We start from the raw sequence: 13,727 nt of genomic DNA, 5'->3' as shown, positions 1-13,727 counted from the left end.
GACACGTTTGCCCGACCTTCTTGTATATCAATCTCATAGATAGCATGAGTACGGCGAGATGCGCATCCGGTGATATGACTTTCGACAATAGCCAATCAAGATGGATTATATATATGACACCTTGTGAACCAAACTCTCGACTCAATATAATTGATACATGGAACTGGAAGGGAAGGATGCAGGACCGAGCCGTCCGCATGGTGGAGCTGAGCAGATCCACTTGGGAGTTCGTGGCGTAAGATAGAATCGTAGAAATAGTCAACTAGAACCATGATCAGCAACGGATCGTCCGCCAGTCAGCCACTCGGGAAGGGCGATCTCAGCCGTAATAGATAATCGCCGAGGAAGCAGGTTTGCCGAGTTCCCGGGCAAGCGGATCATCCACACTTCTTGCCTTGGGATTTTTGCACTTCTTACCAGACTGCTGGTACATATTTCCTCCGGCCCCATATCCAATCAGTACTCCTAGGATTACAGCATATCCATACACCAAGTAGATCGATGGTGTACCAGCGTAAGGTAATCGGTCTACCATATACCTCTCTATCATCGACACGCAGTTAGGATATCAGATCTGTCTGTGATGATGCATCTTGCGATCAACGCACGAGTGGAGATACAGGGGACTAGACATGCAATACAATCCCAACAAGGAAGGATTCGCACCCCTAAACTTCATACTGGGCCACAAGTGATGGTATAGGAGCTGAAAGATCAATCTCGTCACATCTCAGCCCAAATCCACCGATGATCCAAAGCGAACAGGTGTTGGTGGCGAGCTGCATCCCAACTGCCAGGGCAGCCACCGACATTACGTATGGCGCGCGGTTGTTGATACTTCCCATCCGGCAGTTATTTATAAGCAATCTCCTTTTCACTCTTTCATCCCATCCACTCTCATTCATCTGCATCAAAATGAAGTTCCAGTGGACACATGGTCTCCTCCTGGGGGCAGTGGCTGTCGAAGCCTTCAAACCCGCTGAATTTTCTTATGAATCCTCCGAAGCGCAGCGCGTTGAGATTGCCAAATCAGTGTCTGGCAGGATTAAATACCAGTCTCCTCCTCCCGACTCAGACCTTATCCCCAAAACCAACGCAAAGAACTCCAGTGAGAACTGGAAGGTCCAGTGCTCCAGCCAGTACGAAGGCAATGAGTGCGAATTTGCCATTGACGACCGGAGCGAAAGATACTGGCTTAGCGACCCTTCGAAAGAAGGGAACGCTCCCTGGATCGTCGTCGATCTGCGCAAAGAGTACTATGTTTCTGGTCTGACGATGCTGCCTCGTCTGGACAAGAGTGTTGAGCGTGGCCAGATTGGTGAACACCGTATCTCACTCTCGCAGGACGGCGAAAACTGGGCCGAAGTCGCATACGGTACCTGGGGATCGAACAAGAGTCCGAAAATGTCGGCCTTTATCCCCAAACCTGCTCGTTTTGTTAAGCTCATTGCTGAGACCGAATCCTGTTCCAACCGGTCTCAGATCAAGAATGGGCCGATCTCTATCGTCAACCTTGCCGTTTACTCCTACAACGAAGGCACTTTCCCCAAGCACGAGCCCAGCAAGGGCGTTTGGGGTCCCACAATCAATCTACCAATTGTTCCCGTGTCCGCTGCGGTCGAACAACATGGTGACATTATCATGTGGTCGGCCTGGGCTGATGACCAGTTCTTCGCCTCCCCTGGTGGCAAGACCCTGACGACTGCCATGAACCGCGACGGCATCATCACGCAGAGTCAGGTCTTTGAAACCAAGCACGACATGTTCTGCCCGGGTACCTCCATGGACATCGACGGAAACATTGTCGTCAGTGGTGGTGCTGACTCTGGTCGCACCAGTGTGTACAATGGCACGGCGTGGGTGAAAGGCCCCAGCATGGCGATTCCTCGTGGCTATCACGCTTCGACAACCCTCTCTGACGGTCGCATTTTTACAATCGGAGGGTCCTGGAGCGGCGGAGACAAGATCGAAAAGAACGGCGAGGTCTACGTTCCTGGGGAGAATGCAAGGTGGGAACGACGTCCCGGCGCCAAGGTCGAACCGATGATGACCGACGACCGTCTGGGGGCATGGCGGGCCGATAACCACGGCTGGCTGTTTGGCTGGACGGATGGTAGTGTCTTCCAGGCAGGTCCCAGTAAGATGATGCATTGGTTCAATGTTGATGCCAAAGATTACAAGGGCAGAGTCAAGGGTTCCGTGGAAGAGGCGGGAAGTCGCAAAGACGACCATGACTCCATGTCTGGGAGCGCCGTCATGTATGATGCCACCAAGGGCAAGATCCTCACATTCGGTGGCCAGCGTCACTACGACGGCTCCTACGGTTCCAAGAATGCCCATGTCATCACTCTGGGAGATCCCTATCAAGCACCCAAGGTCGAGGTGGCCGGCAAAGGCCCTGATGGGACAGGTGAAGGCGGAATGAACTTCCAGCGTGTTTTCCACACCTCGGTGGTCCTTCCGGATGGCAAGGTCTTTATTGCTGGTGGTCAGACCTGGGGTAAGCCCTTCCACGAGGGAGACATCAATTTCACGCCGGAAATCTATGATCCCGAGACAGACACATTCTTGAAGCTGAGCCGCAACAACATCAAGCGAGTCTACCACAGTATCTCCATGCTGCTGCCAGATGCTACAGTTCTCAACGGTGGCGGTGGTCTCTGCGGTAACTGCTCGGCTAACCACTATGACGCTGAGATCTTCACTCCACCATACCTCTTCACGGCCAACGGCCAGAGAGCCACCCGTCCGGAGATCATCAATGTCATCAACGGAGGTGCGAGAGTCACCGTCGGCCAGGTACTGAGATTCCAGACAGACTCGGTGATCAATTCTGCATCCTTAGTCCGTGTCGGAACTACCACCCATACCGTCAACACCGACCAGCGTCGTATTCCCCTCAACCTCAAGCCGTTGCCTCAGAATAAGTACGCCGCTCGGCTCCCTGAAGATGCTGGCATTATCCTTCCAGGATGGTATATGCTGTTTGCCATGAATGGCGCGGGCACTCCCAGTGAGGCTAAAATGATCAAGGTGGAAGTTCCGTCGGGTTCTTCGTACGAGCCCAAGAAGTACGACGAACAGGAGGGGGCTCCGGCGTCTGGCTATCCCGGACTGGCTCACGACTGCGATGACGATGAAGAGGTCCAGGGGATAATATCCTTTATCTTCACTTCGTCCAGCAACTTTTGGAAGACTTGGAAGTCAGCCTTGGTCACCCAGGCTTAATTGTCTATATTATGTACCGGATCGTAGGTTATCTTCCTACGATGCAATCTGTAACATCAATGAGAGTGTTATTGTTTTATTAATTGAGCGTATGATGCTCCTAGTCTGTAAATCCTGTGATATGGATAATGTTATTATCTAGTTCTATAGATGTAAGTCTGCAGTAATTGCACGATGCCATGTTTGTCCGGAGCAGGATTATAATATCATCTGCCTGCAGGAACAGTGAGGAGTAGAAGAATTTGTACAGGTATATTTGTATACAGGCTAATCCGAATGTAGGTCCCTTGCTCGAGTCTTGTCGGTACCAAAAGGGAAAAGAACAAAACCCTTCGTGTCTGCGGAGTCATCAAATGGGCTATACTCTTGGCAGATAAAGGCAAATGCACAATAAGAAGATTAGTAGAAGCCAGTAATCCTATAACCAACACACCTAGTGAATACTTCCATCGATGTGCCAAGTTTAATCCGAAGCCGAGAGCCGAAGCCGCACCAGGGTTTATCTTAAGAAGCGGGAATAGTACACGACCTACCATTACATGCACTCCCTGAGTGTTGCTCCTTACTGATATATTGATCGCAATCAGTCGTTCTGTCTTTTGACTTTAAAGTCAAAATGCCCCACCAGCAAAACGACAGTGCTCCTGGAAAACAGCAGGCTAGGTCTCATGCCAGAGAAGAATCTGCATACAGTGCACCGGTGAATGGGGGTCTGCAGGCCTGGCTACAGGTGGCAGGATCTTTTTTCCTATTTTTCAATTCATGGTACCTGTCCTGAGATTTACCGTCGAGGCTTACATCACTAACGCAGGACATTCACACACTAGGGGAACGGTGAACACGTTCGGTGTCTTCCAAACTTACTATGAAATCACGCTGCTCAAGGACCAGTCCAGCTCGAATATCTCCTGGGTTGGCGCCATACAGGCATTTCTCTTGCTTGTCGTCGGTGTCGTCACTGGTCCTCTCTACGATGCGGGATACTTTTACGTCTTGGTGTCCACGGGGTCTGTCCTGAATGTGGTGGGCTTCATGGCCTTGAGCGTGTGCACGGAATACTGGCAGGTGCTCCTCGCCCAGGCCTTCTGCGTTGGCGTTGGTAGTGGATGTTTGTATATTCCCTCTGTGGCAATTATTCCACAGTACTTCTCATCTCGCAAGGCGATTGCCACGGCCGTTGCAGCGTCCGGAAGTAGCCTTGGAGGAGTTCTATACCCAATTGTGTTTCGGCAACTGCAGCCTCATATAGGATTTGGATGGACCACTCGCGTGCTGGGTTTCCTGATTCTTGCGACGACATCGTTCTCACTCAGTGTTATGCGCGTTCGCCAAGTTCCAAAGCAAAGGCGCATTTTGCTCGAATTCTCTGCGTTCAAGGAGGTCCCGTATACGCTGTTCTGTATGGCGATGTTCTTTGGCTATATCGGCTTCTTCAACCCGATCTTCTACATTGAAGCGTATGCTATCCAAAAGCATGCCATGGAAGAGACGCTTGCATTCTATCTTGTCTCCATCCTAAATGCCGCCTCAGTTCCGGGTCGGATTGTCCCTGGCCTTCTTGGCTTGCGCTTCGGTCCATTAAATATTCTCCTAGGAAGTGCAATCATCAGCGGTATCCTTTCACTCAGCTGGGTAGCCGTCTCCAACGCTGGCGGCCTAATAGCGTTGGCCGTCCTGTACGGCTTTTTCTCCGGCGCTTTTGTCTCACTCCCGGCGGTTGCCTTGACGACTTTGACACCAAATCTCCAGACACTTGGGACTCGAATGGGAATGTGCTCTCTGTTGTGTGGTTTTGGATCTCTGTGCGGTGCGCCGGTTGCAGGCGCCATCCTGGACGCTACGCGATCGTACCTAGGGGTTCAGCTATACTCAGGGCTCACCGTCGGTACGACAGGTGTTCTCCTCTTTTTCGCCAGTCTTCTTAAGGGAAGAACTAATTAGGGACCGACTCGTCTCTGTGGCCAGACAAGGATTCTGGTTTCAAGGCTTAAATTGAGGCGTTAATGTGCTCATTGCTACCGTCGTTCCAACTCATATGTCTGGTGCGAAAGAGAGTAGGACCTTCCTCGCCTGGGTCTAGAGGTTTCTTCTCCCACAATAAGAGCTAATACTCGGCATATGTCCAGTCATATAGACGCCGAGAATCATGAGAAAAGCAGAAACCTCAGCAAAAAATAGAGCTCAGCGCCGTCAAGTTCCATTATGCCGTAGCACATAGTCTCATATATTTGAGTACAATCTCGCAGGCTCGGCTAGGCTCCATTCCAGTCAATCCAGTCAAAGGTGTTCAAAAGTTCAAGGTGTGGATAACCAGTAACAGCACTCTCTTCCAAGAATGGTCCATCAAAGAGGGCATCGGGACTAGGTTGGTGGGAACCCAGAACAGGTGGCACATTAAGAATACGATCCAGACACCGACCAAGGATCCTCCGAATAAACGAAACCGTATCTCCGCTAGATGCCAACGGCTGGATCCATTCGAGGTACGCAACAAGCAAACTGAGGTTCTGGATACTGTCCGAGCGTGGGATGTGTAGGATATATTCTGGTCGCAGCAGCTCGAGGCAGAGGATTCCACTAGGCGGAACGGCGTACGACATTGCCTGCCTTCGTCAGCAGGTTACCCATGTAGCCAGGAACATATGGAAACATGCCAGCCACTCAAAGTCACTATAGAGACCAACAAAACGGTCCTTTTTCTTCCAGAATATCAAGGTCAGTTCCAGCATGCGCTGGCTTACGTTGACTAGGTCCCGGGTGGCTTTTGTCTTATAACGCGTCAAGAGGCGTTCCAGCAGGAACAAATTGAGCAGTGACTCGAGTTTGGTGAGTATTTGTGCGTAGAGATCGTACCCTGGAATGTCTGCACTATCTACCTTACTCGACAAGAATATAATTGACTCTGGTAGCTGCATGTATGTATCATGCGTACTCTGTTTCAGTCTCCTGTATACGGTCAGTATTATATGGGCTCAGCGAGAAAGACGCACATTGCTCGTTCTACCAACTGTTCCGAGGGGACATCCAGCGAAGCTTGCACAAGCTCCAGTATCTCATGTCGGATCCGAGCGAACATTGTACGGGACCGCAGAATCGTCGTGGAGTAAATTCGGCCGTATTTGTTCCATCCATTCGAGTCCAGCTCAGCGGCTGCAGCCAGAAGATCGCCCGACAATAGCGCCTCATCGCTCAAGTCCAATGGAAGAGAAGTCGATGAACAGGCCTGACTCAGCATTGGCGGTCTGCCAGTGAAAGTTGATATGACCTTGTCGATGTTGAAGACTGCGGCAAAAACTCTCCTTTTCATCTCGTGCTGTAGTGTCGGCTGTTTTGATGCAGCTGTCAGCTCTCGATGTAATCCTATGGACGTGGTAACAGCAACGAGCTCGCCATGCTGCATCCAGCATGAGAGACCTGTTTAGTTAGTATCCTGCAATTTATCCTAGCGTACCGTCGAGCTACATACTTTTGTCACCGTTCAGGATACCTTCTAAGATATTATGCTTGTAGAGCAGATACACAAACAGAACGTTGACTGAGCCAAGTTGCCGGCACAGATCAATGCACAAGGACGCATAATGCTTTAGGTGGGCCATCAATTGTTTCGGTCCCATGACAGATGGATGCTCCTGACAGTACCGGGAGACGGGCTCGCTCTCTGGGGACGAGGATATCGCTCCGAACGCCCAGTAAGTGTACAAGATGCCGAGGGTTTCCCATCGCATCTGCCTTCCGGTAAACGACGCAAGCCAAGCTTGAGGATTTTGCTCACCCCTCAATGTTGCCTTGCTATTTGCCGAAATATGAGCAGCAAGAGTGAGCAAGTTGTCTGTCGACCGTCGTGTTAGGGCTGGGCGGAATGCATTCCACATCCTCTCTGACGAGTGATGGGCGGCTAGTCGAATCCAGCCATCATTTGGGTTGACATGCTTCGAGAAGAGAGTCGAACAATCCCGCTCCCCGGGTATCTGTTGTAGAATTTCGGCACCGAGCTGCAGCCGCTGCCTGTCCACATCAGAGTTCGGTTGCGGGATCGAACGCAAATCAGGATCAGTAACACGGTCCGCCTGACTCCCCAATGCACTGACTGCATTCTCCAACTCAAACCGATCACCATGCTCCATGAAAACTGAGGTAAAGCTTGTCGGACCCAGATACTCCGTCGGGCTGTCGATGACGGGTGTGGTCTGTTGTGGAACCCACCGATTCTCCGACGCATATGGCGCATGGACTCGGTCCCTGGACGGGCCGGCTGTCTGTCCTACGTCTTTGGTAATCTTATCTACTCCTGTGTCTGCCACGGAACGCTCAAAATAAACGCATTTCATCGAGAGCTTTTGGCATCGCTGGCACGTGGGGTAACTGTGGTCGCATGCTAATTTCCGCCTTCGACAGGCCTCACAGGCGGCCTTGCGACCGTTTCGGCGCGTGAAAGGAGTGCTCATTGAAAACGTACAGAGGGTGGCACATTGTAGGTAAGGTCAACATCAAAGATGGAGTCAAAGGCCGAGGTCAGACTTGAATTTGTTCTCCGCAAATCACGGTTTCGCTCCCTGCGGCTTTTTCCCCGACCAACTTTTTTGCTTTGTTTGGCCTGGATTCTCGCCCTTTTGCTTTGTCAGATTTTGGTACTTTGTTAGAAGTCGCTTCTTCGGATAAGTTAGACACCATCCATGGACGATGTAACGTGGGACATGGAGTCTCGGCACTGAATTTTGCCAACCCATAATGATGCCAAGTCACATAGCACATACTATATATTCAAGATTTATGACTGACAACTCACTACTAACTTTTACTAGGTTAGTGCTATTAGTGCTTAAAAAATGGTGTTTAACACTACATGGACAGCAAAATTATCTACACAGTAGTACTTGCATCTGTCAGCATATTGGCCTATCTAATGTCTCTGTGGTGTTATAATACGGGTGCTCTGGGTAGAGATTGCAGCACCACTACTGAGGAATGTTAAGTGCATACAGGAATATAATTTGAGACAACAGGAATGGGTGTGGAATATATTTCTGGGGACTCCTGTAATGACGCTTAATTTGATCATCTACTTTCGTGTAACATGAGCCTCTGCAGTATTGTTGTTGGATTCTCTCTTGTTATCTGGAATGTATAATCACGGGGCACGGGAATTAGGGCCTCCCGTCAATTCCACCATGCTCAGGGTAGGCTATTTAGGTATTAATATAATAATCAGAGCACAGGCGATAACTCAATACTCCTATTCACATAAATTAGTGCCAGGAAGAAACTTGTGATGCATGGCCACCACTTCAGCCGATTGCTTGAATGTCAACGATGTAGGAGCCGGCCATCTGGTCCGAGTACACTGCCTTGGTCAATTCAGCTGGCTCAAAGGCCCAAATTCATCTGCATATTTCTAACCTCTTCTAATGATGTCGCTGGAGACGTGGCACAAGATATGGGCGACTTCGAAGCCGCCTAGCATCTCCTTCGACAGATGCAGACCTTCTCCACGCTTCTCGAGAGTCATTCCTGCTACGGGATTCGACTAGTTGACAGGGCCTCTGGAAGTCCTTAAATAAAAGGAGACTAGACATATGTAGTGTATATTGTATTTGAGGACCTAATATACAGTTGCCACCTAGCTCACTGGAGTCGCAAAGTCTCCACATTATGGAACTTGGTAGCAGCAGTGCCAGGTTATTGTGTTTAGGCGTAGTCTATCATTTTGGTGCTAATGTGATATCTGTGTAAATGCCGTCTGAATTGCAGCACACTAGTCGAATCCCCGAAGGCTAATGCGCAAGAAGCCATTCTCTTGCACGGATTGATATGCTATATGTGATATTCAACTGTGTATATATGTATATACATATAATCGCTACATACTTCTAGTATGGGGCTGGGGTCTCGTCTATTGGGCCGTGCTCTAGTCACTGTCAACCACCCTTCTTATACCTTTCAGACTTTCCCTTTCCCTCGCAATCTAGGCTTCGTAGCCCTTTAAGTTCCTATACACCAAGCAGATATGAAAGGCAAACCAGTTATAGTTATGACCTCCTTCCACTATCGTTAGGGTAAGCGTCTTATATAATCTCATGCTGAAGATGGGTATTATAGTAGCTACTTACATGGAATCCTAGAACATGAATAATGTAGCAAGGTCTTGACATAACTGTCCACTAGGTGTTTACATCTATTAGGCATACTTCACTACAGAACCCAGCAATCAATCAAGACCGTTTGATTGGAAGAGGGCCAAGATGAGCCACGGAGCTTCAACAGAGCTAAGAAACTGTCTACCAAGAGTCAAGAGTAATAGCCCCACGAGGAACCGATTAAGTCTTTTGTCGTGTCAGAATCAATTTAATTCCCATCGGTGAACCTTCTCCTGTGTCAAAATGCCACATCGACAACCATCGAGTCTCCTACCCTTTCCCTCTTCTCCTACACCCCCCAACCACATGGATCAAATGCAGGACATGGAGGACTCATTCATTTTAGCTGCTGACACGTTTCTGTTGGTGAGTCAAAAGAAATTGTGTACTGAAGCCTGCACTCGCTTCCCTTAGGAACGATGGCAGGAAGATTCCCTTCTCTGTCCTGAGGCCCAGCGGGAGCAAATTTTTACCGAATTTGTAGCCTCGGCGTCAACGGTCAGCAGGTACTGATCCATTCTATCTCTGTTCCATTACTTACACCTCCTGCACAGAATAGATACCCTAACGTATCACCGCCGAGGGTCTAGCCTTAAAGAGACCAACTAAGACAGCGTGGTTCCCGTTGGTCGAGTTTGACGCCCTAGGAGCAAGGGTTACTGGATCGCGTACGCCGGCCGGCAGCGGAACGGTTTGCTAAGGGTAACCTGGCTCCGCAGTGTTATGAGCCCTCAACGACGCTGCATTTCCCAATATAGGTAGCAGGAATGAGGACCAGTTTGCGGGTGAGGTAATCTCTCTGACTGATCCCACATTACATGACTTCGGGGCTGACTGGCACAAAGTCTTCCTTGGCATCCCACAGCTCCTGGAGTTTCGAGGCTCTGCCAACGGTTACAACAAGCGCCTGCAGAAGGTGCTAAGAAGAGGAGGAGGATGAGGAGGATGAGGATGACTACACTGTGTACCACTGGACTCTTGTAGTTGGGCGGATTGATATTGTGAATAGGACAACGCTGGCCACTGAAGGCTGGAATGCTGACAAGGTTCGTAATGTCTCTTACGATGACTGGCGCCGGGTGGTGCGTTCGTACCATGCGGAGGTGGATGGGGCTGCGAACATCACCTGTGTGGACGATTATATCCTGAATGAGAATGCTGGGCCAACGGCAAGATAGGCAAGGACTACAAATGGGGGGCCCCCCGTGAGTCCGCCATATGACTAGGACGACTCTGATGAAACTGACAGTGAGGGGAGTGCTGATGATAATGAATAAAGAGATCCTACATAGTGTAGGCTACACCGTGGGTTTCTCGAATTAAGGAACTTTTGTTGGTCATAGTAATGAACAATATTCACTCAAACAAGGGTCTCTACTGGCCCGGGTCCTCCAGCAAGGGAGGCAAAGAAAGGCATACATAGTTTTGCCCATCGCTCCCCAAGGCGCAAACAGGAAAGAGAAGAAGCTACCTCAATGTTAACAACGACAAAATCAGTTCGGCTCTCACAACTATTTGCCCAGAAAGCATGGCTATCAGCTGCGATGAGTGCCCATTCGCGTCCTGCAAAGAGGGAGTGAGTTTGTACCCTATGCTGCAGAGCTCCACCACAGCGGGTGTGACGTGTGCCCAGGTGTACCAGCAGACATTCGAGAGAGCGTCAACAGTATGTATATGAGTATATATTTATATACGTGTCGATTTACTGATGGATGCCATGAGCTATTGTGCGCGCTATTAACTAACTATCTATCTATCGAGATATATATATACATATACTGATCTAGGGCGTAAGACTAGATTAATGTTAGTTAAGCATATTAGTTCTAAGAGCCATAAGTCACGACTCACATGCATTTGATGGGCTATTGATATCCATATCGGGTATGCTCAACCCATTCAATAGAGGTTAGACCAGGGTCTACCTAAATCCAACCCAGTGTGCAGTATTGCTTGGGTTGATATGGATGTGCGGATTGAGTCAGCCGGCATACTTGTACTGCATGAAGCCACCATGCGGGGTAATACGCGACTTGAACAGCTCCTCCAACATCTTCAACTGTCCAACTCTTCCACACAGCCCGTTGCAACACTCAACATGCACGCCTGGATCGATCCCCCTCTTCGCGATGGAGAAGACGGGGATGAGCGGGAACCCACTGAATCCGAAGCCATCGCCAACATCGACCAGTGGTATCAAGAAGGACGACCGCTGTTTCCCCGCGATTCCCTCCAAGATGTGCGCGACCAGCTGCGGAAGCCCCTCAAAAAGGGCGACTCCATTTACGTGAAAGCGTTCGATGGGTCGATCTACGAATGGCCTGTGAAAACCGGCGACATCAAAACAGTTTGGGAGCCCGACGATGAGACGGGAGAGGAGAAACGGGTGCAATGGGTGCTGTGAGAATAAACATATCTTTTCTATCTCTTTTTGGACGACGCGAGAAAGGAAAATTTGGCTAATTCCACGATATGTTCCAAGGACCACCCCGCACATTTCTTATCGCTCATTTACAGGGCTTAAAGAGGTGCTAAAATACAGCCTGCCACAGGCGTATTGCAGCGTGGGGATAGAACACTGGATGACCCGCGTCGGCCGCGGGCCCGAGCACGAACAACTGGGAAATTCCGACTCAGGACTGGAGTTTCTGGACACTACATTGCGGAACTGGGAGGGTAGCGAAGCATGGAGGGACATCAAATCCACACTCTCGTCTTTGAACCTCAATATCAGGATCGGCAAGGTGATAGGTATGGCATGCGGGTCTTTCACCCCGACATTGGACTGCCGAGGATCCAGAAGATCAGCCGTTCAACGTGCACTCCTCTTAACGCTAAAGAGCTTTCTGCAGGAAAGCAATTTAGGTACCACTGATGTCGCGTGCTACGTCCAGGACCCAGGATATTCCAATACAGATTGGCTGGTTCTTGAAAGATTAGATATCAAGGTGCTCGAGGACCCGGAGGGCTTCCTCGAAATGGATGATGCTTCCCTCGTGTTTTCCTGCAGCCCCAACATTTGTGTCAAGGAGATTGTTGCGGACATTGCCCGACCGCCCATTCTCATCTGGTGTACTGTCAAAGAGGAAGATCCGGGATGCCCCCTGTACGTGCCCTTGGCGTCTATGATGACCTTGTTTGGTTGATGTTGGTAACAGCACCGATCCAGACTCTCCGCGGGTCAGGGAGATGATCCGAACGTGTTACGATCAGTTTCCGTTCCCCGAGGATCATGATGATAACTTTACGTGCTTGACGATTTACGTCAAGAAACAGTGCCAAGTTCCATTAGGAGAAGAGTTGGGAAGCTCGCTGTCATGCCATTACAGCTCAGTTCTTAGTTGTGTCAAGGGTTAGGTCTGGCTTCTGACATTGGACGAATACTAGGACTGAACCACTGTTCCAGAAGAAGCTTGAAGAACGAACAGTATATTTTTCATCGAATCGGTCTACTATAAGCGAGCGATTTGGGAAGACCAGTAAACATCTACTCCCGGTTAGCTGTGCCGTGTCAATGATACAGGAACTTCCTGTATTTAGCATCACCCAATAGGATGAGATACAGTATTTCTAAAGACCCAAGCATCAATCATTTCGGATGAGCATATAGGAAGAATCCCTTCGAGAGAAGCTGTTACTAGAGCACAAACTTCCCAGGTTCTTCAGAAACAAGCGACTAATCAAATGGCCGTGCGTGTTCTAGTTCACGCACTTCCTCAATGTTTCGCATGTCCTTCAGTATGAACTCCTGCTTCCCCTAGGTATGATCTCTCTTGTCTTGGCAAATTGCTCATGGCTTACCACTACCTGTGCATAAAAATAATGCTTACTGATCATTTCCTGTGCGTCAGCGTGATGGATGTTGTCGCACCTGTACTGTGCTTTCCGATCTCTTCAAGCATGCCCTTAGAGAAGTCCAGTGGAGGTCTTCTATTTGCAGTATGACATTCTTAGAATCACAGCCTTATTTTTCCTGCTGCTAATCTACCAATATCCCTAAGTATGTCGCTTCTCCGTCAAGAAGAAGCTTCCGAGCAAACAAAAGTAGATGAAAAAATGATACTCGAGAGCCTTGAACAGATGCATGCGTTTCTTGCGCACAAAATATCTTCATGTGCATGACCACAGCAATCAGCTATTATAGCGTAACAAAGAGTAATGGTAATAAAGCTGCAGAGTTAAACATGGGCTAGCCCTTCTAATCCAGTAACTCACAGTTGATATCCTAATCAAATCTGAAAATAATGGAGGAGTTGATTAACAAGAGACTATTATTTCATGTCTAGCTAGTTATATTTGTCCACATATCATACCTTCGCTAGTTATAAGGCCTCATCACAGCTTTACTAACAAAGATGGTGATGC

At 49.2% G+C, this 13,727-nt stretch overlaps 4 protein-coding genes across 4 annotated transcripts; 3 read left to right on the top strand and 1 right to left on the bottom strand.

Annotated features, from left to right (window-relative positions):
* Positions 1-915: 915 nt before the first annotated feature.
* On the top strand, positions 916-3,228 carry ALT_9009 (galactose oxidase family protein; the record flags this gene model as incomplete). Its single annotated transcript, XM_033563835.2, has 1 exon — positions 916-3,228. One exon carries the CDS (start codon positions 916-918, stop codon positions 3,226-3,228), a length of 2,313 nt encoding a protein of 770 aa, XP_033419726.2.
* A 762-nt stretch (positions 3,229-3,990) lies between these two features.
* Positions 3,991-5,169, top strand: ALT_9008 (putative MFS monocarboxylate transporter; the record flags this gene model as incomplete). Its single annotated transcript, XM_089600512.1, has 1 exon — positions 3,991-5,169. The coding sequence occupies one exon, from the start codon at positions 3,991-3,993 to the stop codon at positions 5,167-5,169; it is 1,179 nt and encodes a 392-aa protein (XP_089455405.1).
* A 311-nt stretch (positions 5,170-5,480) lies between these two features.
* On the bottom strand, positions 5,481-7,556 carry ALT_9007 (fungal specific transcription factor domain-containing protein; the record flags this gene model as incomplete). The annotated part of the gene is made up of 4 exons (XM_033563833.2): positions 5,481-5,831; positions 5,970-6,174; positions 6,219-6,642; positions 6,695-7,556. The coding sequence occupies 4 exons, from the start codon at positions 7,554-7,556 to the stop codon at positions 5,481-5,483; spliced, it is 1,842 nt and encodes a 613-aa protein (XP_033419724.2).
* Positions 7,557-11,376: 3,820 nt separating this feature from the next.
* Positions 11,377-12,719, top strand: ALT_9006 (uncharacterized protein; the record flags this gene model as incomplete). The annotated part of the gene is made up of 4 exons (XM_089600511.1): positions 11,377-11,762; positions 11,845-12,113; positions 12,171-12,468; positions 12,521-12,719. 4 exons carry the CDS (start codon positions 11,377-11,379, stop codon positions 12,717-12,719), a joined length of 1,152 nt encoding a protein of 383 aa, XP_089455404.1.
* Between the last annotated feature and the right edge of the window lie 1,008 nt (positions 12,720-13,727).

Source organism: Aspergillus lentulus (genome assembly GCF_001445615.1).
Source record: "Aspergillus lentulus DNA, contig: Alt16, strain: IFM 54703, whole genome shotgun sequence".
Lineage (NCBI taxonomy): Eukaryota > Fungi > Ascomycota > Eurotiomycetes > Eurotiales > Aspergillaceae > Aspergillus > Aspergillus lentulus.
The sequence above is the reverse complement of the archived record's forward strand: the minus strand, read 5'-3'. Positions and strand labels throughout refer to the sequence as shown.